Raw genomic sequence first — 25213 nt, 5'->3', positions numbered from 1 at the left:
TCATCACAGCGGGACACGTCACAAAGATGGACGTTAAAGAGGCTGACCAGACCACTGAATCGTGGTACGTGCCCCACCACAAGGTCCATCACAACGGTAAAGACCGCATAGTGTTTAACTGCAGCTACCAGATCGGATCCCAAAATCTGAATAAAGAGTTACTGCCCGGTCCCACACTCGGCCCCTCCCTACTCGGCGTTCTACTCCGCTTCCGCCAGGAAAAGGTGGCCATCAGCGGGGACATTAAAGGAATGTTCCTGCAGGTGAGATTAGTAGAGGCGGACAAGCCCCTGTTACGGTTCCTATGGAGAGAGAAGCCAGGAGATGAGCACCCAGCCATCTACCAATGGGAAGTCCTCCCCTTCGGAACGACGTGCAGCCCCTGCTGTGCGACATTTGCACTACAGAAACATGTAGCAGAGGACCCAGCAGCGGACGAAGAGGTCCGACACAGCGTAAAGAACAGCTTCTACGTAGACAACTGTCTACAAAGCCTTTCAACCCAGGAAGAAGCCGAGGCTCTCCTGATTAAACTCCGCGCCTCATTGATCAAAGGCGGCTTTGATCTCAGGCAGTGGGCCAGCAGCGATCCGCAAGTACTGCGCAGCCTCTCCTCCGAGGACAAGGCAGCCAGCAGCGAGACCTGGATGGCTACAATCCCGGGAGAAGCCCAGGAGATGACCCTGGGATTGGTGTGGCGATTCAAAACAGATTCGCTTCACTACAGACACAAGCCCCTGACTACGGAGCAGGGAAGGCCGGCGGCGGCGCCGACCACCAGACGGAGTGTGTACACAACACTCGCCCGACAATATGACCCGCTAGGATGTATTCTACCGTACACCACCAGGGCAAAAATGATTGTACGAGCATTGTGGGACAAGGACCAGGGCTGGGACGACCCCATTCCCGCACACCTTGCATCCACCTGGAGAGAGTGGGAGATGGAGCTCCACTCATTCCCAGGCGTTAATATGCGCCGAAGCTACTTCCCACCCACGGTGAGGCCAGAGACATGTAAAATGGACTTACACGTCTTCAGTGACGCCTCAGAGGTCGCATACGGATCAGTAGCCTACTTGCGGGCCCAAGACCAGGGGGGAGAGATCTACACAGCATTTGTCCTCGCCCGCTCGAGAATAGCCCCACGCAAGCAACAATCTATCCCACGTCTAGAGCTCTGCGCAGCCCTAGCCGGAGCGCACCTAGCCACGCTCATCCAACGTGAGCTCACCATACCGGTGTCTAGAACAATCCTGTGGTCAGATTCCACGACGGTACTCGCCTGGATCAAATCGGACTCATGCAAGTACAAAGTCTTCGTGGGAGTCAGAGTCACCGAGATTCAAGACTTAACCGAAGAGTTAACCGGAGAAACAGAGTGGCGCTACGTTGATACAAAACAGAACCCAGCTGACGTCATCACCCGGGGGATGCCCCTGGATGACCTCACCCGTCGCAATGTCTACAGTGACGGCCCCGCATTCCTAAGACTCCCGGAAGGACAGTGGCCCATGCCTATCCCGAGGGAAGCAAGTCCAGAGGAGGTGGAAATTAAGAAGTCTGTGTTCTGTGGATTGAGCACCGTAGCCTCCACCGGCCCTGACATAGACGATTGCACGTCCATAGAGAGTGCACAACAAAGAACATTCCTGCGGTACCACCCGGAGTGCAAGTTCCCCGCTGATATGTCAGCAGCTAACTACGAGGAAGCAGAATTGCTTCTACTGCAGCGAGCCCAGAGAGACTCGTTCCCCGATGAATTGGCCTGTCTACAGGGAGGAAAGCCCGTCCCATCCGACAGCAGATTAATTCACCTGGCCCCCGAGAGCGACGCTCATACCCTCATCAGAGTGGGTGGTCGCCTACGCAGAGCCCCCAATCTACCGGATGACATTAAATACCCGATCGTATTGAACAGCCGACACAAGGTCACAGAGCTGATTATAAAGAAATACGATGAGGATGTACATCACGCAGGAGCAGAAAGAGTCTTCGCGGAAATCAGACGTCGTTACTGGATCCTACAAGGAAGAGAGGCGGTACGACGCTTCCAGCGAACATGTCTAGACTGCCGCAAGTGGCGCGCGCAGCCCAGCATACCAAGGATGGCTGACCTTCCTCCATGTCGCCTCCGAATCGGTGACAAGCCATTCCACTCAACGGGTATGGACTGCTTTGGCCCGCTGCACATAAAGAAAGGAAGAGGAACCGAGAAGCGGTGGGGTATTGTATTCAAATGCATGACCACCAGAGCGATACACATCGAGCTTCTCCCGACCATGAGCACAGACTCATTCCTTATGGCCTTCCGTAGATTCACATCACGGAAAGGAAGACCGTCTACCCTATTGTCCGATCATGGGACAAACTTCAAAGGCGGCGAAAGAGAGCTGAGAGAGAGCTTCCAAGCTATGGGCCCAGAACTTAAGACCCACCTCGCTCCAGCACAGGTTGATTTCCAATTCAACCCCCCAAACGCACCCCACTTCGGTGGCACTTGGGAACGAGAAGTGCGCTCCATAAAGACAGCCCTGTACGCAGTACTTGGGGCCCAGACTGTGGCGGAAGAAGTCCTAATGACAGTCCTCACGGAGATTGAGGGAGTACTTAACTCGAAGCCCCTCGGATATGTCTCCAGTGATGTGGCGGATATCGACCCAGTTACCCCCAACACACTCCTGATGGGGGCGGCTAGATCCTGCATTACCACAGACAATGTACCGGCCTGAAGAAGCGAACGGCCGACGAATGTGGAGGTACAGCCAAGTATTAGCCGACAAGTTTTGGAACAGTTTCCTACTGCACTACCTACCGTCTCTACAGACCCGCCAGAAGTGGGTAAAGGAGAGAGACAATTTGACAGAAGGAACAGTCGTCATGATTATTGATCAATCACTGCCCAGAGCTATGTGGCCGGCCGGCCGCGTAAGCAAAGTGATCACCGGTGCCGACGGCAAGGTCCGAGCAGCTGAAGTGCTCGTCCAGGGTCGCACTTACACCCGTCCCGTGGCAAGGCTCATAGAACTGCCTCGACTCCCAGACACAATCGATGATGACCATGACCCTACAACCCTATGACTTTGTGAAGTTGACTGACCCCTACAGCAAACCCTTATGTGTAAATAGACAACGCGATTAATCTGTCTCTGTTTAACTGATTAGGTCTGGGACCTATTCAGGGGGTGGCTGTTGTGAAGGGCCAGATTAAACCGAATATATATATTTATTTATATATATATATTTAATTGTATTTGTATATTCTCTAATATTCCCTGATATCCCTTGTATATTCCTTGTACAATATGCATTGAATATCCATTCTAGCCTACTGAACATCCCATAATAGTCTCCATTCTACTATTGGTCGAGACCTTGGTGCCAGGCTGCCATACCCCTCAGACCCAGTTCAAACGTACCGCTCGACATGTACGAACAAGTCCTAGTTCCGCGTAGGAATTTGGCTACCGCACCACTGATGGGACTATTTGTTCATAGTGCGTATATATACTGCGCTACTAAAGTAGGACTTTCTTTTCAGTCCAGTTTCTTACCCTCCAATAGAGTCACAGACGTAAAGCCTCCCCGCGACGCCACGTGTGGGAGTAAGGCCAAGTTCGCCTACCATCGGTATTGAGACATCGTGTATATTAATATTTGAATAGTCATATTTGGCACTATATCGTCGAGTTGGACGTAGTCTATTAAGCTAATAATAGTCTGTTAATATATAGTGCTTCGTGCGGTGAGAATACTACCGTAGTCAGTACCCCATCGTTTCGGGCAGAGAACTGGCTGCTTACCCAGGGTGGTTGACCCTATGTGAAGCTGCACCCGAGGAGCCCCAGAGCCGACGAGCGAGTGGACCTGTATACCGGATTATTCTACCGACGACAGCCCGCCTTCCCAGGCACGGATTATGCTTTGGATACTTTGATTATTCCATGGATAAAGACCCCCGACACTGCCGTGTGTTGGAACCCCCCCCCCGGAGAGGACGCAAGGTGAGGAGACGCTCTGCAAGACGAGGTCGCTTCACGTCTCTCCCCCGTGGACCGGAGAGAGCCGGCCCACAAAGAGTCCACCTGCTTTCATCTGTGGTCCAAGGATCGCCGGCGCATTGAACGGCACTACAGTGGGTTCACCTGGGATACCCTTGGCCGGACGAGGCAGCCGGATTCTACCCCCCCCCCCCCCCCTCCTACTCCTGTCGGCTTACAAGCGACCGGATTAACCCCCTCTAGTGTATCTAGTATAATCATTAAAGTATCATTGCTGTTATTCCTTAACTATTCCAGGTCGTATATTTACCACCTGCGCCTTCAGAGATTGGACATTCTCTATTGATATACCGACGAATACTTCTTGCCATAAAAGTGCATACTATTTCAATTCATAAATGTAATTAAGTGATTAAGTGCTTATTCTACACACCATCGCTGTGTAGAAATAAAGACCTGTTTCTAATTCGTACATTTGTGTTGGATCCGTTTCATCTACGTGAGAGTGTTCATGATAATATATTTATGCCGTGTACTGGGTGGCCGAATATTAAGTACAAAGGTAGTGGTAGTAAGTATCATATCTAGTAATACAGTCAGGGAATTGTACCCCTCAGTTACAAGTACATTGCATAGTATATTGTATATTGTATGGTAACTCAGTTACTTCTATTCTGCATCAAACATTGTACATGTGTCTATACTGAACACTGTGACTTCTATTTCTATTTTTATTTCCATTTTTACTCCTATTTTTACTTCTATTTTTACATGCTATACTATTTTATTTCATACTTATCTTGTCTAGCACAGTGTCTGGAGCGTAACAGTAAGAAGCATTTTGTGTAAAAGTATTCTGTACTTTTGTATGACAACTATTAAAGAAACTTGAAACTTGAAACTTGTATTTTACTCTGAGAGTACTTTTATGGTGATAGATCACATTCACGGTCCGGCGGGCCGCAGTTTCTCACCTTCCTGACTGTGTCGGTCATCCTGTGAGTACTGGGGGTCCGCAGGGACACGTTGAGCACGATCACACAGTTCATCACCACCATGGTGGACACCGACATCACGAAGATTAAATATCTGCGGACAGAATGAACGAGAACACAGTGGGTTAGATACGAGCAAACCTATAGTATCGATACCTGTGTAGTGCATTAAATAATAGAATAGAAATACTTAGTGCTGTCAGGCGATTAAACAAATTTATCTAATTAAATACAGGATTTGTAATGGCAGAATTCAGTACTGTATCTACAAAACCTTCTGTTTAATCATCTTCCCTTTATTCATTTGCTTAGATTTTTCAGGTCTGGTCAATTTTAGCATGGTGTTATTCACAGTCAAAGATAAACAAATAAAAATAATTGAATTGATATTCTCATTGGGTTCATTACAATTTACTCAAGCCTAGTAACAGACACAGTATTTCTGACACTGGGAATACATTCCCTGAGATCCATAGATGTCCCTAGAATCAGATATCAAGAACATGCAACCATTTAAAAAAAAAAAAAAAGTCTGTAAATGTTTATTCTACGTTCTTATGGAATTAATGGGATAACGCGATAATTTGCTGTGTAATTAATTAATCTAATTAACGCGATAAACTGACAGCCCTAGAAATACTTTATTTATCCAGAGGGAAATTCAGCACTACAGATCGCTCACAGTAAACATTTAGGTAGTCAAAGACAAAAGTCACGAATACGAATAAAAATAAGAATAAAGAATAAAATATGGTCCGGGAATCGGGATATACATTCTGATATGTATATACATTCTAAAATATACAGCCAAAATATACAGAAATGTACAGTAATAAGTAGGGATGCTCGATATTGGCTTTTTTACCGATACCGATATTCCGATATTGTCCAACTCTTAATTTCCGATACCGATATCAACCGATATCAACCGATACCGATATATGCAGGGTTTCCCCCCCCCAAAAAACTGAATAATTTCAGGTAACTAATAATTTCACTGGATATATATATAACAAATATTGTTATTGTTTTTTTTTTTTTTTTTTTTACCGATACCGATATCGGACATCCCTAGTAATAAGTGTAAAATTGTAAAATGTTGATTTAAAAGTAAAAGTCTAGGAAGATTATGCCATATAGTACTGTCACCCTGTGCACAGTGATGCGTTATAAATTCTGATGGCTGTCGGAATGAAGGACTTCCTGTGCTGTTCAGTGTTGCATCTAGTCTAACACTAAACGTGCTCCTTCTATCAGCCAAGTCTGTGTGTAGTGGGTGGGAGGGGTTGCTCCACGCCTTGCTAATAATAAAATGTATCTTATATTATCTGATCTTATCTTATGGTATCGTATTGTATGGTATGGTATGGTGTGTTATGGTATGGTGTGGTATGGTATGGTATGGTATGGTATGGTATGGTATGGTATTGTATTGTCATACTGGTATGTCATAAATGTCTAGATGTAGCAGTACTGTCTATCTGTATGTCATGTATGTCATATGTTATGATGAATTGAAAATGGGGGACCCTGATGTATACAAGACGGAAGTCTTTCTCTGGTCTGCATCCCCTTAACAATTGTGTGTATTGAGCCGTACTGTATTGTACCCATTCTGCAATCTGTTAATAAAATGTCCAATCAATTCAACCAATCAATCAATCAATCAATCAATCAATCAATCAATCAATCAATCAATCAATCAATTGTATCTTATGAAGTGGTGTTTCTTTGATCTTACTTTCCAATAAGTGGCACTGCCTTGGAGGTCTCCGGAACCTTCTTAGCGATCAGGATGAGGAAGATGATCTGCCCCAGGAGGGTGGCCACGGACATGGTACACTTCTGACCCCCAGCTGACCCCCAAACCAGGAACACAAAATAAACAAAGTTGACACAAAAGAGACACTCAGTCAATAAATACAGTAGCTGTCTCGATAGAAACGTGCATCTATGAGTAAGATACTTTGCTTATAAAGAAAGAGAGAGAGAGAGGGGGGAGGGGGAGGGAGAGGGAGAGAGAGAAGGAGAGAGAGATGGAGAGAGAGAAGGAGAGGGAGAGAGAGATGGAGAGAGAGAGATGGAGAGAGAGGGAGAGAGAGGGAGATGAGAAGAGAGAGATGAAGAGAGAGAGAGAAGGAGAGAGGGAGAGAGATGGAGAGAGAGTGAGAGATGGAGAGAGGGAGAGAGAGATGAAGAGAGAGAGAGCTGGAGAGAGAGAGAGAGAGGACAAGACTTGGATAATAAGATGTTAATAATGTTTTATAGGCCCCTTTCCTGTAGTGTGGTAGTGAAAGGGTTAACCTTCTGTAGCGTGGTAGTGCTCGTGGGTCAACTCGTCCGAGCAAGACCTTAAAGTGAGGAAGGCGCTTGCGTGGAGGGCTCTGAACGGCATGACCAGTGTGTGGAAATCCAACCTCCCCCGTCAAATCAAGCTCAACTTATTTCATGCAACAGTTGAGTCTGTCCTTTTGTATGGCAGTGAATGCTGGACCTTGAAGCCCACCCTGCAGAAGTCCTTGGATGGGTGCTACACCAGAATAATGCGCGTGGTGCTCAACATCAACAGGGATGAGCATGTCACTAATGCAATCTTGTATGGGGGGGTGCTAAAGGTGAGCGATAAAGTGGCAGTCAGGAGAATGAGGCTGGCAGGTCACTGCCAGAGACACCATGAGATGCCAACCAGCAAACTTGTGCCGTGGGAACCAACACACGGGCATCGATCACGAGGACGTCCCACGTTAACCTACGTGGACGTACTCAGGAGAGATGCGGGAGCAGAAAGCACCGGCGAGCTAGCCAGATGCATGGAGGATCGGGATGACTGGAAGCACCGATGGAGGGCCCGTCCGAGGACGACCTAGATAGATAGTAGTGAGTGAAAGGGGTAACCCTTTGTCGTGTCGCAGTGAAAGGGTTAACCCTAACGTGAACCCCTCCCACCAGGGGCGGACCTAGCACATTTGGCGCCCTAGGCGAGATTCACCACAATTTACAATTCTATAAACACTTGACCGATACCCATCAATGCACAGCGCTCTAGCATGTTCTGACTGTGAACACCTAAAGCTGAGGCTCAGACCGACCGACCGTTTTAGATTTTTGGCTCATTTTCCCTTATGTTAGAATTTTTTTTATGTAAAAATAATGGTTGCCGATATAGAGGGGGGCGCCAAAACTGCACAAAAAAAAATAATAATAATAATAAAAAAAAAAAATAAAGAAAAAAAAATAAAGATTTTTTTTTTTTTTTTTTTTTTTTGGCGCCCCCCTCTGGGTGGCGCTCTAGGCGACCGCCTATATCGCCTGTAGGAAGGTCCGCCCCTGCCTCCCACCACCACCACAGAAATACTAAAAGAAATATAAAATACAGTACACACACAACGTCATATAACTACAACACCAAGCCTCAGAGAGCCAATAAAAACAGGTGCAGTCTTCAGCTGTGCCTTAACCCTTTCACTGTCGCACTAACCAAAACGGTTAACCCTTTCACTGCGACAATACACAGAAGGACCGTCGGTGTGTGTGATAGTGAAAGGGTTAACCTGCTGTCGTGTGGCGGTGAAAGGGTTAAAACACCGTACGGTCTGGGTCTAGACCTAATTTGCAGCGGCAGACTGTTCCATAACCTAGGGGCCGAGAGAGGTACTGCGCACCTTTGGCGGGCAGGAAGTAGACGAGCAGGCTGAGGGAGGAGAAGAGGACGCAGGGGGCGATGATGTTGATGACGTAGAACAGGGGCTTCCTCTGGATGATGAGGAAGAACACCAGCTCCTGGTACTCCAGCTCGTCCCTGGTGTGCTGGTGGTTGATCACCTTCTTGGCCGGCCGGTGCTTGATGGCCCACTCTCCGTTCTCTGCCGGCGGCACAGTGTGTGTATAGCGACATCATATTATCGGTACAGGTTTTTCCTACACTGGTTTTTTACGAACACAATGGGTCTCGTTCTCCAACGGACTTATTAAAAGGGGAACTATCTTATAAATGGCCTTTTTCAGTGTTTAGCATTGTTTCCTATAGCTATGTGGACTTATATTAATAGGATCTATGTCTCTCATTCTCATATTGGCGCATTCTTCCAATTCTCCTCCTCTCACAATATTCACCCTCTCACTGAACCGAGTCGTCTGAAAATGTGCATATCTGTGATGTCAGAGATTTCTCAGCTGCATAATAACGTGGCAGTTGGTGTGGCAGTTGGCACCAGGCCACACAGTGGTTGGAGCCCAGCCTCAAAACGGCTTAAGATCATGAGATAGAAAAATGCTGTTTTTGAGTACTTGATTAGAAATACAAAACAATGAATTTTTGGGGGAAAAAGCCTTACAGAGGTGTTCCATAGACTCACAGGAATTGTGTAAAAGTGCCCAAATAGTGAAAGAAATAGTAAAATAGTTCCCCTTTAAGACAAAACATTTGCTCTTACGGCCATTTAAGACATCTTGGGGCTGATTTTGGGGATTCCCCAACCGTCCCTAAGCTTGGATTTGGCCCTGACTCCCAAGAGCAGGATTTAGGAGCAGTCTTAACTTGACAGACTGTTGTGCTTTGTGTTCTTAAGGGCTTTATTTTGGAGGAATCATAGTCAACTCTACAGGCCTCCTTGGAATTAATTAATCATAATTTAAATAAATATGACAATGTGTTTATTTAAACCTTATATTTACTGTTGTGTTTGTAGGGACGGTTGGGGAATCCCAAAAATCAGCCCTAAGATGTCTTAAATGGCCCTAAGAGCAAATGTTTTGTCTTAAGTCCGTTGGAGAATGAGACCCATTTGCTACTCGGCTGAAAGAGTTGTGCTGTCTGCTGACCTGTTGTACAGAACTCGTAAAAAATGTAAGTCGTTAGCCTCGTACGATACGATTGCCTTTAAGTAATTTTTCACGATTTTTGTAAAAGAAGGGGAAAAAAACACATTTTCCAGAAAATGTGTACGAGTTTTTTTTATTTATATTTTGAAAATAAGTTCCACAAGGTGTATCGACAAGTTTGCAAAAATACAAAAAACACAACAACCATTGCGTAACAAAATAAGGTGACTTTTAAACAAAATATGTCGTGACTTTTTCCCTCGTACATGCATTGTCGAGTTGTTATACTTGCCTAAGTCATGCGATCGCCGTCTGTGTATCGCTGCTGTCGGGACAAAACCTCATAACTCCAAAAACCCAACTTTTCAGCAGATGAAAAAAACTAACACAGATTTGAGGGTGAATAGAGTTAGGAGGTTTAGACAGATGATCGGTTTAATGCTTTCCCATTGTTTAAACTTTGTAAAACCCACACACACATATGGAGGATGATCTACGGAGTTGATTTATATAATAAATAAAAAAATTCAAAAAATGGAGTTATGAGGTTTTGTCCCGACAGCATCGGTATGTAACATAGGCACGAATAAACAGTGTGAGGAGGAGAGTACAGTTAGGCAGGCAACAAATAATTACTTTGGCAATTATCGTATATGAGGCTAACGATATGTAATGTACAAGATCTATAACATAGCCATTGCAATAATGAGCGGTGATTATCTATTTCATGCGCCGTCTCGGAGTGCAGTACCTGTGAAGGCCTCCGGGTCGATGTCCACCCACTGCAGGGTCTGACCCCCCTCCTCCTGGAGAACCATCTCGATCTCGTTGGCGCTGTAGGTCTCGGAGCTGAACGCACACGGAGGAGGACGACAGCCATTTTATATTCACAAGGAAGCCATCGTCTATAGCAGGGGTTCTCAAACTTTTTTATACCACGACCCCATTTTATTTAGGAATTCTTTTGGGGCCCCCACACGCTTAAAGGGGAACTATCTTATAAATGGCCTTTTTGAGTGTTTAGCATTGTTTCCTAGCTATGTGAACTTATATTAATATGATCTATGTCTCTAATTCTCATATTGGCGCATTCTTCCAATTCTCCTCTCACAATATTCACCCTCACTGAACTGAGTCATCTGAAAATGTGCTGATTTGTGATGTCAGAGAGACACCGCTGCATGATAATGGCGAGGTACAAGATGAGCTGCACACAGTGGTTGGAGCCCAGGCTCAAAACGGCTTAAGATCTTGAGGTAGAAAAATGCTGTTTTTGAGGACTTGATTAGAAATACAAAACAATGAATAAAAAAAAATAAAAAATTACAGAGGTGTTCCATAGACTCACAGGAATTGTGTAAAAGTGCCCAAATAGTGAAAGAAATAGTAAAATAGTTCCCCTTTAATGTATCGCGTAATTTCAAACGTGGAATTAAGGAATATCAAAATAAAAGCACACGTTGTTGAACTTGATCGCGCGTATTTATTAGAACATTTAATCACAGCACTATGTTATCAATACACATTTATAAAACGAGGCATGTTTAGCCAAAATATGTTGCCAGAACATTAAAAAAGAAAATAATAAAAAAAATATATATATATTTATTATAATTATTTTGTACTTTACACGCATGCACGACCCCACTGTCACCTATCCACGACCCCAATTTGGGTCGCGACCCGTAGTTTGAGAACCACTACTATAGTATATATAGCCAACAACTGCAGCACCATCCATAACCTTTTACAGGACAGCGCTGTGAAAGGGGGGCATTTGCATTTGCATGTGCGATGTGTGACCATTGTCCCACGACTTGGCGGACGGAGGAGGGCGCGCGGGGGGGGGGGGGGGGGGGGGTGGGAGGGGGTGAAGAAAGAACATGTAGTAAATCTAAAAGCGAAAGCCCCCTGTGTGGAGCTGTGTGTAGGAGGCTGCTCGCCTCGCGGCTCAATGCGCTGTGTGACGTGGATGTCATGGCAACGCCATATACATAACAAACTGAGCTAACAGAGATTACGCAAATGTCGCGCCCGCCTATACATAACAAACTGAGCTGACGGAGATTACCGGAAGGTCGAGGGATGTAAGGATGGTGGCCGCCGGCCGGCGGGGGAAGCGGGGCCTCTGGCATCGCAGCACAGTGTTGGATGGAACTCGAGCGATGGTGGAACGCTCTCAGTGGTGGTTTTCACATTATTTGACCTTGTAGTAAAGGAAGGCCGTCCGCGTCCGCGGGATCTACTACGAGGTAGGGCTGTCCCCGACTAAGGATTTGTATAGTCGACTTGTAGTCACCAAAATTAGCCGATAGTCGACTATGGAAAAAAAAGATGAAAAAAAAAAAGTATTATTTTAATTATAATTTAAATTTTAAATTTTTTTGTATCATTCCATTTGGGCTGTGGGGGGTGCTTAATGTCTGAAGGAGTCGACGGAATGCTTCTTGTTCTCTGCGAAAGCATGCAATTGGTCCACTGATGGATACATATTTGTCTAGTCTAGTGTGTTCATTAGACGGGTGAAATCCTCTTTCAGTGCCTCTGTGCCTGTTTTCTTAGGCAGTTAGCCTCTGGTATGCAGCGTGCCATTAGCGTTAGCCACGCTTCTAGGCCTCTTTTCTTTTGGAAAGAATGATACAAAATAATTAATAAAAATTAAACAAATATATATTTTTTTTATTCGACTAAGGTTGGCCAGTCGACTACGGCTCCTTTCAATCGATTAGTCGACTATTCGACTAATAGGGGTCAGCCCTACTACGCGGGCGGCGATGGAAATGTTGACGTAGGCACCGAGACAACAGAGGGACAGGTTTGAGGAGAGGCTGGAGGAGATGGAGGGAGTCGGCGAGGCCCATGAGGCCAGTGTGTAAGTGTGTGAAATACAGAGGGAAAAGAACGGTGAAATGCCCCTTTTTGTTTTTGTGTTATTTTCATTTATTTAGCTTTAGTTTGTTATTTTCTTCTTTTATTTTTTTTGGTTTTCTTTTTCTTTTCTACTTTTTTCTCCTCCTTTTTCTGTATTTTTCTCCCATCCCAAAATCTAGTCGTATGCCAATTCCCCCCTCCCCTTCCTGGTCGTTGCGCGCATTTGCCCCCTACTTGCCGGACTAAGGAGGGTTGATGGATACCTATCACGTGTCCCCTCCGATACATGTGGAGTCAGCCAGCCGGTTTACTCTTTCAAAAGGCCTCGTCTCCTACTATACATTATAAAATGTATGACTAGTGTCTTTTTGGTATAGACCACCTGAAATCACTCCGCATGCACAGATCGCCCACGGAGTCTCTCTGGATTGTCCAGAGATCTAGGCTTCATCGATCTGCGCATGGGGAGTTGGGGAGTAGGTCAGAGAAAGTGCCGATCGGTCTCTCCGTGTTCAGTCTATTGGATCATGTCTCCAGCACCCCCACAGCCGTAGCTACGACCACTTAACGTCAAGGCTCTCATCCACATTCATTCATTTTCTTCCCCCGCTCTCTCTCCCATGAGCTCAATGTAACGCGGAAGTGCAGTGGTCTATCACAGGGGTTCCCAAACTTTTCAGGCCGGGACCCAGAAAATAAGGCGTCATAGAGCCGCAGCCCAATGCACATCGTCTGGCGTTTTTTTTTTTTTTTTGCCAGGCGACCGATTTTTTAAGCCAAATATCACTTCAATCCTATTAAGTTAGTTCAAGTTAGTTATTCATTTATATGTGCTATTTATGAGAGGGCTAACTTGTTGCAAAATAATAATGATAATAATAATAGCCTCATTAAAATACTATTGTTGCTTCGGTTGTTTTCAGTGTTTTATGTGCATAATCTGTTATTTAGTTTGAAATGTTCGTTGAAATAAGTAGATTTTTCGTTTTTGTTTATTTATTAAGTTAATATAAAACCATATAGTCACATTTTAGAATACAATAGAATAGAATTTTAGAATACAACTAGAAACACTGTCCTGGCCTGCTTCTAAGTTCAGTGGCCTGAAAAAAAAAAAAAAAAAAAAAAATTATTTTTTTAAATCATCTCGCGGCCCACCCGTGGCTGCTCGCGGCCCACCTTTGGGTCGCGACCCCGACTTTGGGAACCACTGGTCTATCAGATTCTATGGTATCATTAGCCCCGCCCCCCCTACAGTAAGGCCTACCTACCGGAAGACCAGAGTGCAGACAGAGGGTTTTCTTTTTCAAAAGGCCTCGTCTCCTACTATACATTATAAATGGATGACTGACTAGTGTCTTTTTGGTATGCACTGTAAAAAAAAGTTTTTTTCACAGGAAATTCACTGTATTATTTTACAGATTACTTTACTTTACGGGTTAGGTCTAGATTGCCAGCGCTCTATTCAATGAGAGGGCGAGCACATTTTTGCGAACGCATATTGTTTTATTGTTTTATTGTGGATCCCCATTAGTCTACAGCAAAGTGAGACTACTCTTCCTGGGGTCCAAACATTAAAAATACAAACACACACAAAAAAAGTTAAATAAAAATATAAAACCACAAACATTGAAGTATTCACAAGAAAACATCACAACGAACAAAACAGTGAATAAAAGCTCACTCAATATTCAGAAGTTAGATATCACAATTCTCAACCATAAAATACAAATGACATATTCAGTCCATAAGAACAAAACAGATCAAAATCATTGGTAAACATAAACTATATTAAACTATATTAAACTATATCTTAAATTATGGCTATGTGTCTAATACGCCCGTCGCTTATCAATGACTTGTTTGCAGTCAACATTGTCGAAACGGATTGTTTTTTCATCTGTACATTTCCGTTTTATACCATTTGGAAAAACGCTCGTTTTTGGATTCTGCAGAAATCGCCCTTTACTGGAATACACAAAAAACGTTGTCATTTTTCGGCCTATTTATGAATCGTTTTCAAAATAAACACTAGATTATCGATAGTATATGTGTACCGCTATAGAAGCGGGCTGAAAAATCGATTATCTTATTTCCTGATTAGCACACACACACACACACACACACACACACACACACACACACACACACACACACACACACACACACACACACACACACACACACACACACACACACACATAGGGGACACGTTGATATATCTGTGAAAAAAGCTCTGATTACCCCAAGACTGCTAAAATAAAAAGATTATTCCAATTCCTGATCGCCATTCCAAATATCGATCGCGTTTATTGATCCAACGCTGGGTGCTTGAAACACATATTCCACGCTGTTCTGAGGGACCACAAAGACTGCAATCGGCTCGGATTACATGCCTGACAAGTAAAATGTGGATTCCGGATTTTCTTTTCCCCATGCGTTTTCATTCAGTCCAATCCAAAGGGTGCATTACCATCCGGGAGACGATAGGGGGCGGTATTTTCCCTGTTCGAGCTCAGAGAGAGTCCCAGTGGTAACGTGAGGCTAGATTGATGAAAAATGAATGGAAATCGCTAATAAAAAAAATAACGATTAATAACAAGATTTCTCGTCGTTGGCACTGAACGGTTGGCATGAAATAACAAGCATTCTCGTTGTTGGCACTCAAAGTGTTAGGTGTAAATGCCAAGAAATACAGTAAATTACCTTTTATAAAAATATTACCCATTAAATAAAGGTTGTCATCTGTAACTGTATTTGATTTGACTGTAATTTGACAGTAAGTATTTGGCAACCGTCGCTGCCAGACATTTACCGTTTTCTTACAGTCTTCTTTTTTTACAGTGCATGGTATCATTAGCCCCGCCCCCCCTACCTACCGGAAGACCAGGGTGCAGTTCTGCCAATCGAAGGGGAAGTAGTTGACGGTGATGGGGCAGGCGCTGCGGTAGATGGCGGGGGGCAGCCAGTACACACAGCCGTCGGGAGACACCAGGGCGTTGCAGTAATACGCCACCTCGAAGTGCCCGTCCACGCTGCGCCCAGGAGAGAGGATGGTAAATGGCTGCTTTTTTATATAGCGCTTTACAATTTGTTCCTCACATTTCACCCACTCACTCACACATTCACACACCGACGGCGGAGGCGACCACGCAAGGAGGTGCCGACCTGCTCATCGGGAGCAGTTAGGGGGTTAAGTGTCTTGCTCAAGGACACATCGACACGCTGCCCGGGGAGGAGCGGGAATCGAACCGGGAACCTCCGGATTACCAGACGACTGCTCTACCTCCACTGTGGCCCCCAGAAGAAGAGACGCCTGAAACCTACCGGACAAACTATGTGTAGCAGAGTAGTAATAATAATAATAATAATAATAATAATAATAATAATAATAATAATAATAATAATAATAATAATAATAATAATAATAATAATAATAATAATAATAATAAATTGTATTTGTATTGCACTTTTCGTTCACTATAGGATCCCAAAGTGCTACAGGGTTAGTTAAAAAAATATATATATATATATGATTAATAAAAGATAGTATAAACAGAAATTTAAAGGCAACAGCACAAGAAAAAAAAAGAAAAAAAGCCCTGTCTGAAGCCTAGTAAGACTGATATCTCTCTTGGTCTGAAGCCTTGTAAGACTAATATCTCTCTTGGTCTGAAGCCTAGTAAGACTAATATCTCTCTTGGTCTGAAGCCTAGTAAGACTGATATCTCTCTTGGTCTGAAGCCTAGTAAGACTAATATCTCCCTTAGTCTGAAGCCTAGTAAGACTAATATCTCTCTTGGTCTGAAGCCTAGTAAGACTAATATCTCCCTTGACCTGAAGCCTAGTAAGACTAATATCTCTCTTGGTCTGAAGCCTAGTAAGACTAATATCTCCCTTAGTCTGAAGCCTAGTAAGACTAATATCTCTCTTGGTCTGAAGCCTAGTAAGACTAATATCTCCCTTGGTCTGAAGCCTAGTAAGACTGATATCTCTCTTGACCTGAAGCCTAGTAAGACTAATATATCTCTTGACCTGAAGCCTAGTAAGACTAATATCTCTCTTAGTCTGAAGCCTAGTAAGACTAATATCTCTCTTGGTCTGAAGCCTAGTAAGACTGATATCTCTCTTGGCCTGAAGCCTAGTAAGACTGATATCTCCCTTAGTCTGAAGCCTAGTAAGACTAATATCTCTCTTGGTCTGAAGCCTAGTAAGACTAATATCTCTCTTGGTCTGAAGCCTAGTAAGACTAATATCTCCCTTGACCTGAAGCCTAGTAAGACTAATATCTCTCTTGGTCTGAAGCCTAGTAAGACTAATATCTCTCTTGGTCTGAAGCCTAGTAAGACTAATATCTATCTTGGTCTGAAGCCTAGTAAGACTGATATCTCTCTTGGTCTGAAGCCTAGTAAGACTAATATCTATCTTGGCCTGAAGCCTAGTAAGACTGATATCTCTCTTGGTCTGAAGCCTAGTAAGACTAATATCTCTCTTGGTCTGAAGCCTAGTAAGACTAATATCTCTCTTGGCCTGAAGCCTAGTAAGACTGATATCTCTCTTGACCTGAAGCCTAGTAAGACTGATATCTCTCTTGGTCTGAAGCCTAGTAAGACTGATATCTCTCTTGGTCTGAAACCTAGTAAGACTAATATCTCTCTTGGTCTGAAGCCTAGTAAGACTAACATCTCTCTTGGTCTGAAGCCTAGTAAGACTAACATCTCTCTTGGTCTGAAGCCTAGTAAGACTAATATCTCTCTTGGTCTGAAGCCTAGTAAGACTGATATCTCTCTTGGCTTGAAGCCTAGTAAGACTGATATCTCTCTTGGTCTGAAGCCTAGTAAGACTGATATCTCTCTTGGTCTGAAGCCTAGTAAGACTGATATCTCTCTTGGTCTGAAGCCTAGTAAGACTAATACCTCCCTTGGTCTGAAGCCTAGTAAGACTGATATCTCTCTTGGTCTGAAGCCTAGTAAGACTGATATCTCTCTTGGTCTGAAGCCTAGTAAGACTGATATCTCTCTTGGTCTGAAGCCTAGTAAGACTAATATCTCTCTTGGTCTGAAGCCTAGTAAGACTAATATCTCTCTTGACCTGAAGCCTAGTAAGACTGATATCTCTCTTGGTCTGCAGCCTAGTAAGACTAATATCTCTCTTGGTCTGAAGCCTAGTAAGACTAATATCTCTCTTGGTCTGAAGCCTAGTAAGACTAATATCTCCCTTGGTCTGAAGCCTAGTAAGACTGATATCTCTCTTGGCTTGAAGCCTAGTAAGACTAATATCTCTCTTGGTCTGAAGCCTAGTAAGACTAATATCTCCCTTGGTCTGAAGCCTAGTAAGACTGATATCTCTCTTGGCTTGAAGCCTAGTAAGACTAATATCTCTCTTGGTCTGAAGCCTAGTAAGACTAATATCTCCCTTGGTCTGAAGCCTAGTAAGCCCAATGTCTGCCACACATACAAATACACAGACATTAGGAAGCAGTCTGTGTCGAGGCTCTGCGCCCTGCTGGAGGGCAAACTGACAGTGGCTTGACTTGACCAGTCAGTTGGCTGTTTTTCAAAGTAAAAGCAGAAGAATCACACAGGTGCAGTGCAGGATACACCCATACTGCTCAGAGAAGTGAAATATATACAGTATGTACAGTATGTCCACTGCACCGTGATCCTCAGATCTGAACAGTACACTGTAGGTGCCCTGATCCTTTAACTTTAACCCTTTCACTACCACACTACAGAAGGTTAACCCTTTCACTACCACACTGTTAACCGTCTGTAGTGTGGTAGTGAAAGGGGTAACCTTCTGTAGTGTGGTTTGTGAAAGGGTTAACCCTTCGGTTAGTGTGGCAGTGAAAGGGTTAACCCTTCGGTTAGTGCGGCAGTGAAAGGGTTAACCCTTCGGTTAGTGCGGCAGTGAAAGGGTTAACCCCCTGGTAGCGTGGCAGTGAAATGGTTAACCCTCTGGTAAGCGTGGCAGTGAAAGGGTTAACCCTTCGGTTAGTGTGGTAGTGAAAGGGTTAACCTTCTGTAGTGTGGTAGGGAAAGTGTTAACCATCTGTAGTCTGGTAGTGAAATGTTAACCTTCTGTAGTGTGGTAGTGAATGGTTAACCTTCTGTAGTGTGGTAGTGAAAGGGTTAACCTTCTGTAGTGTGGTAGTGAAAGTGTTAACCTTCTGTAGTGTGGTAGTGAAAGGGGTAACCTTCTGTAGTGTGGTAGTGAAAGGTTAACCTTCTGTAGTGTGGTAGTGAAAGGTTAACCTTCTGTAGTATGGTAGTGAAAGGGTTAACCGTCTGTAGTGTGGTAGTGAAAGGTAACCTTCTGTAGTGTGGTAGTGAAAGGTTAACCTTCTGTAGTGTGGTAGTGAAAGGGTTAACCTTCTGTAGTGTGGTAGTGAAAGGGGTAACCTTCTGTAGTGTGGTAGTGAAAGGGTTAACCTTCTGTAGTGTGGTAGTGAATGTGTTAACCTTCTGTAGTGTGGTAGTGAAAGGTTAACCTTCTGTAGTTTTGGTAGTGAAAGGTTAACCTTCTGTAGTGTGGTAGTGAAAGGGTTAACCTTCTGTAGTGTGGTAGTGAACGGGTTAACCTTCTGTAGTGTGGTAGTGAAAGGTTAACCTTCTGTAGTGTGGTAGTGAAAGGTTAACCTTCTGTAGTGTGACAGTGAAAGGTAACCTTCTGTAGTGTGGTAGTGAAAGGTTAACCTTCTGTAGTGTGGTAGTGAAAGGTTAACCTTCTGTAGTGTGGTAGTGAAAGGTTAACCTTCTGTAGTGTGGTAGTGAAAGGGTTAACCTTCTGTAGTGTGGTAGTGAACGGGTTAACCTTCTGTAGTGTGGTAATGAAAGGTTAACCTTCTGTAGTGTGGTAGTGAAAGGTTAACCTTCTGTAGTGTGGTAGTGAAAGGTTAACGTAAGGTTATGTATATAACCAAGTTCTATGAATACTGGTGACGCTCAGCGTCAGTCTGCACTAACCTCACTTCGTGCCTAGCACTGAATAAAAAACTCCACAATGTACCTTTACATACCGACATCCGTCTGGCCGCACCCCTATCCGCTTACCTTCATAAGCAGGTGTGTGGTCACTCCTCGCCTCCTTCCCAAACTTTCACCACAAGGCGAGATCAAGGGCCGCAGTGGCGTCCTGACGCTGAGCGTCACCAGTATTCATAGAACTTGGTTATATACATAACCTTACGTTCTATTTCATTCTGGCCTCCGCTCAGCGTCAGTCTGCACAAGAGGAGCTGAGCGGAAGCCAGAAGCTCGACAAATGTACCCCGCTGAGGCCCCCCACAACCATCAGACCGGAGAGGACCGAGCCCCCCGACCCTCCCTAATGGAGGGATACCCTCCCTATTGGAGGACGGGAGGGAGACGGATCCGACCGTGCGAAGAGGAACTCGAGCAACTCAACGCACAGGGTGAGCAGACCGTGGCTTGACCCCACGACTACGCACATGCGCAACCCGCATGCCACCAGGGAACGAACGGAAGGAACAATTCTCGTTACTGCCCCCAAAAATCACGGAGTCAAGAGCAAACTCAACCCCGTGGCAAGGCCGTAGCAGCCAAGCGCGAAGGAAGACCCAGACCCCCTGAAGGGACTGGACCCCCTGGAAAAAAGGGGGCCCGGAGAGGTCAATGACGCCAGGCATCAAGACCTCACCAGGCATCAAGACCTCACCAGGCATCAAGACCTCCCCCCATTAGTACGCCGCCTGGCACACTGACCCTGTAACACAGGCAGTCAGCATGGCCGTAACTTTGAAGCACTCAAAAGGTTAACCATAACGGAAGCAGGCAGCGCACCGGGGAAACCAGGCAACAGGCTGTAGACCCGAGCCTGGAGCACTGCGGACGAGACAGGCGCCAAAGGGGTCAACTGAAAACAGCACCCCGGCGGAAGGGGCGTATGCTGGCATTGTTGCGCACCACGACAAAGCCTCCATCAAAAAAGCTCCACCCAGAGGGTTGAGGCAGAGAAGGCTGACATGATTGGCAGACGTCATGAACGTGCAGGGGCACACTCAACCGGGTAACCCGGGAGTTGACTCTGCTCCAACACACCAGGGAATCAATCACCCTCTTGGTACCACATACGGTGGTTGTTCCTATAACCCCTCAAGAAAAAACTCCAAAACACACCTGCGGGTATACCGCAGTACAAGTGTTTCAGTTTCCAAAAAGGGTTATCCCAGGCCTACGGTTTCAACAAAACATTACTTCGGACCGGGCCCGGCGGCTCGGGAAGCACACAGGGTTACCAGAGGAGGTCCAGAAGACCACCCCAATAGCCCGCTCTTCGCCATGCGTGATAGAGGAGCGAAAGAAAAAGGAGAACCAGCCCCTTGATGATAGTGTCAGGTACAACATGTACCCAACAAAGGGTCTCCATAACGCCTAACCCTGTGACACCCGGGCCGACCCGGCATTTTCCCCCCCGAAAAAAGCACAAGTCCCTCAGGGTACCAGAACAGCAGATCTGCGTCCCCGGCGGGCAACAGGTTAACTGACCTGGACCAGCGTGACCAGAACCAGTCCCATGCCCTAACCACGCCAACATGCCCACTCCAGGAGAGGGGGTAGGTATGCGTGTCGATCTAAAACATGAAAAGAGGGCGCCACCCAGACGGTCCCATATGTACCGCGCTCAGTGGCCCACCCCAAGGGCGTGAGACCCCTCTACCTATGTCCTGATCTATTCCGTTAACATCCCCCAGATATGAACGAGAATCCGTCGAGACCCAGTAACAGGCTCTCGGAAGAGGAAAAAATCCCCCATCCCAGTTGCCCTATAAAAACGCTGTTTTAATAACAAGCAACCAAGGCGTACTAGCCTCCTGCATGATTCTTAACAGAAACACCCCGAGCCAGCACTATGTACGCGTCGAGACCCAAACACATCAATGGATAGTCTAACCAGACACCAGACATTGGTCCTTCAAGTCGCCTGGGAGAACGACAAGAAGTTTGTCGTGCTTCATATTCTTCACTCTTTTTATTTATTAAAAAAAGAAAGAAACACCGACTGACATGAATCCCACGTGACGCGGCCGAGGGTAAATTTTTTTTACATTCTTACATCCCGCCACCCTCACCACAGAGGAGAGACGGGACTCCTCAGAGAGACTTCCCACATGAGCCATAGATTGAAAAGTCACGGTAACATTGAGTCATGTGACCAACAGACTCAAGTTACACGTATATCAAGCGTAGTAGAACAGTAAGTTCCTACGCTCTGCCCCGACAACTTGACAACAACAGACCCTACATACAGGTCTAAAACTCACAGAAGCCGTCGTCTAATAGAAACGTACTTAGTGACGTTTGCTATGACGGGGGGGAAACCCAAGACTCAACCGCCTGTGATAGGTGCGGAGTCTGGGAAACCCTTCCCCCCCCCCCCCCGTGCCAAGCTGCCTAACAGCTTGGCCCTGACCAAATGAAAAGAGAGTCCAATAAACTCCCTGACCAATCAGAAGAGGGAAGGAGGGGTTTATCCGGTACCCCCTCGCAAGCCCAACCCTTGCAATACAACAACAACAAACAAACGATACGATACCTTAAGTAGCAAAATGCTAATGAACAGCGCAAGCTAATTCAATGCACGCTAGCCACAGACACATCTGTGAACAGGGTTTATAACAAGGCCAAGTTGTGTATGTGTGAACCCGACACCCGTATCCATGTTGTAAGACACAGAAAATCTGATAGAGAGAGAGAGCGGCTGAGCCGCAGTACTTTTTCATACGAGCATTACTGCAGACCAACACAATAGTGTTGCGGCTCAATATCACTGTTTAAGCCAGTGCTTCTCAAACTTTTTCTGTCAGGCCCCCCTTTGCCGGCCCTATATTTTGTTTTCAGAGCCGTCATGGATGAAAAGCCAGCTTCACACAGATACTGTATGTGGTGCTGAATGGTATCAACACCTTAACTGCTGCATCATGAGATACTTGGTGGGCCATGAGATGAGATACTTGGTACTCAGCACCACACTCTGAAACTAGCTCTCTAGGTGGTATCAGATGTGATTTCAAAGAGTTCTTCCAAGAGTTTGGATGGAGATGTGTCAGGAAGCTTTGCAATGTTGTCTGTAAAGGTTTTTTTTTTATCCAGAGTAACTTGGTGATCCTTTTCTGTGTTTTATTAAATAATGATTTTCAGATTTTGAGAAATGGTATTTTCATGGAGAACAGTGCAGCTGCAACAGATAGCACTTTAGTGATAATTTTCTGGAATAAAAAAATAAATAAAATAAAAAAAAAACGTTTTTTTTATTTTTTTTTTATAAATCTCAAGGCCCCCCCTGTCATGCCTCTGCGCCCCCCCTGGGGGGCGCGCCCCCCACTTTGAGAAACACTGGTTTAAGCAACAGAGCACACAACTAACCTCTACCTTTATGTGAAGATTCAGGTCGAGGCAGAAAAAACCTTTTTCAACCGAGTGTAGGCTGCAGGCCTTACTTAAGCTCTAACATGAATGTAACGTCTAGCCCTCCTATCAAACCCATACTAGCAAAAGATTCACACGTCGTATCCCCATCATATGTTTGGTGAATAAACAGTTTGTAACAAAAAATACAGTCCCTCTTTTTAGGAGGGACTCTTTATTTCTCTCAACAAAATTATATGTGGGCCGGGAAGGGAACAGAGGGGGACCATAGAGGGAAAAAGTCAATTATTTTTTAGCGACGCCTGCCACGAGCCGCTCGGGACTTGCCACCCCGTGGAGCCCCGGAGGGACGGTAAACGATCGGCGGCTGGTCATGACGATCCCTACCGTCACCTCCGGGCGTAGATGGGCCGGCTGCAGTGGCGGAGGCGCCCTCTCTCCTCCTGGCCTTCTTCGCCGAAGGGCCAGCAGTGGCGGTGGTAGCAGCGGCGGCTACGGCGGCAGAACCTCGACGACGTGGTGGCCGTCTGACTCCACCGGCGACATCGGGCGGGGGGAAATGAGGCTGGAGCAAGGAGCGCTCCTGCTGCATCTCCCTGCAGGTTGAGGTCATCAGCTGCAGTGCCGACCCGAATAGTCCAGCATCGGAGAGGGGTGCCGTCAGAAGGGGAGTCCTCTTCTTCTCCGGCACACGCGCCTGCTCCAGCCAAAGGTGACGCTGGATTAGAGTGGCCAGGGCACGCACTTTCCCAGCGGCTATAGCCTGCGGCTGAATCAGATGCAGGATGGCTCCTGCCGCCTGGGCGAGCTGATCATGTTGTAAATTAGTCAGCTCCGTGCCGCCCGTCAGTATCCCGGACATGAATCTCTCCAGCTGCGTGATGTTAAAAGTGGCAGCCAGAGATTGCGTCGCGGAGATAAATGACTGGTCACTCCAAAAAGCCAACCGCCTCGCCGATTTCCCTTGGGGAACCGGCTTCCGTAACGGCTCCCACACCACTTCAGGACAAAGGAGCGCCGCCATCGGCCTATCAAGCCGAGGCACGCCCTCCTTCATGCCTTCTACCAAACCCACCACCCTCGTGACTTGCACATAGGCGGGGGTAAGGCCCATGATGTGGGAGACCACCTGTCCCTGACAGACGTAGGCCTCCATTGAGGGAAAAAATGGACAGACAACGTCCACCCCTCTCACCGGGCGACGTTGCCATAGATGACCTATGAGATCGTCAGGAATAGGAACAGGCAGTGGCTGCGGCAGCGGCACTCCGTTTGCGACTGTCGCCGCCGCCATGAGCTCGGGGAACAAAGCACGCAGTTCCCCCTGCATACTTTCCCCCACCGAGCTCGCGTCCCTCATATGCAGCAGACTACTGGTTAAGGAGCCACATTCTGATGTGGCTGATAGCAGGGCATCCCGCCGCCGAGTCGGAGGTTCTAACCCAACATCTGCGTATGAGGAATCCCAAGGAGACATCTCACCCCCCTCCAGTGTTACCTGGACGGGCGGGAGACATGTCTCCACCGGGCCTTCAAACAAGAACCCGTCCGCTTCTACCATGTAGTCCTCTGTTTCCATCGGCCATGGAGAATCAGACGCATCCTCATCCGGCTCCAGCAACTCACCAAAACCAGGCCGTTCGCGTCTGCAAGCCACAATCTTGCGACGGGAGCGAGCTGACGCAAAAAGTTTGCGTCTCAAATCCCCCGCAACCAAAGGCGCCGGCCGCCCAACAGCGGACGACTCCCCGGAAGCAGAGGAACCAGAGCCGGCCATCGCACAGGAGACGGCGCTGGTGCACCAGCTCCTTGGAGAGGCAAACTATCCATCGGATGCCTACCGGGCGTGGCCGCCGACCACGAGAGAGGCCTCAACTCCGCTCCAAGACGTACGACAGAGGCGGAAATGGAGAACCGCTGGTGAAGGGTGACGTTGGGAGCGCGACCCTCTGAGGTAAACATTATGACTTAGCTTTTTTCTTTTTAAATATATGCGAGAAGAAAAAAGCAAGAAAAAATTGAAACACGTATCAACTTTCTTCAACTAAACAACCTCGTCAAGTGTGGGTATCTACCGAAGGCACTTCCTTGTGGTGAAAGTGAAGAAGGAGGCGAGTAGGTGACCACACACCTGCTT

The 25213-nt window shown here is 46.1% G+C and overlaps 1 protein-coding gene across 1 annotated transcript in view; it reads right to left on the bottom strand.

Annotated features, from left to right (window-relative positions):
* Window positions 1–25213, bottom strand: part of chrng (cholinergic receptor, nicotinic, gamma) — a 53088-nt gene that overhangs the window by 13579 nt on the left and 14296 nt on the right. The window contains exons 5-9 of the mRNA XM_084312864.1: window positions 15568–15723; window positions 10569–10666; window positions 8659–8859; window positions 6738–6852; window positions 4976–5090 (exon numbers count right to left, since the gene is read on the bottom strand). Coding sequence (XP_084168990.1) covers window positions 4976–5090; window positions 6738–6852; window positions 8659–8859; window positions 10569–10666; window positions 15568–15723 — 685 coding nt within the window. The remainder of the gene's footprint in view (window positions 1–4975; window positions 5091–6737; window positions 6853–8658; window positions 8860–10568; window positions 10667–15567; window positions 15724–25213) is intronic.

The sequence above is a fragment of the Notolepis coatsorum genome (genome assembly GCF_963971535.1).
Source record: "Notolepis coatsorum genome assembly, chromosome: 4".
NCBI lineage: Eukaryota > Metazoa > Chordata > Actinopteri > Aulopiformes > Paralepididae > Notolepis > Notolepis coatsorum.
Note: the sequence above shows the minus strand (reverse complement) of the source record. Positions and strands in the feature narration are given on the sequence as shown.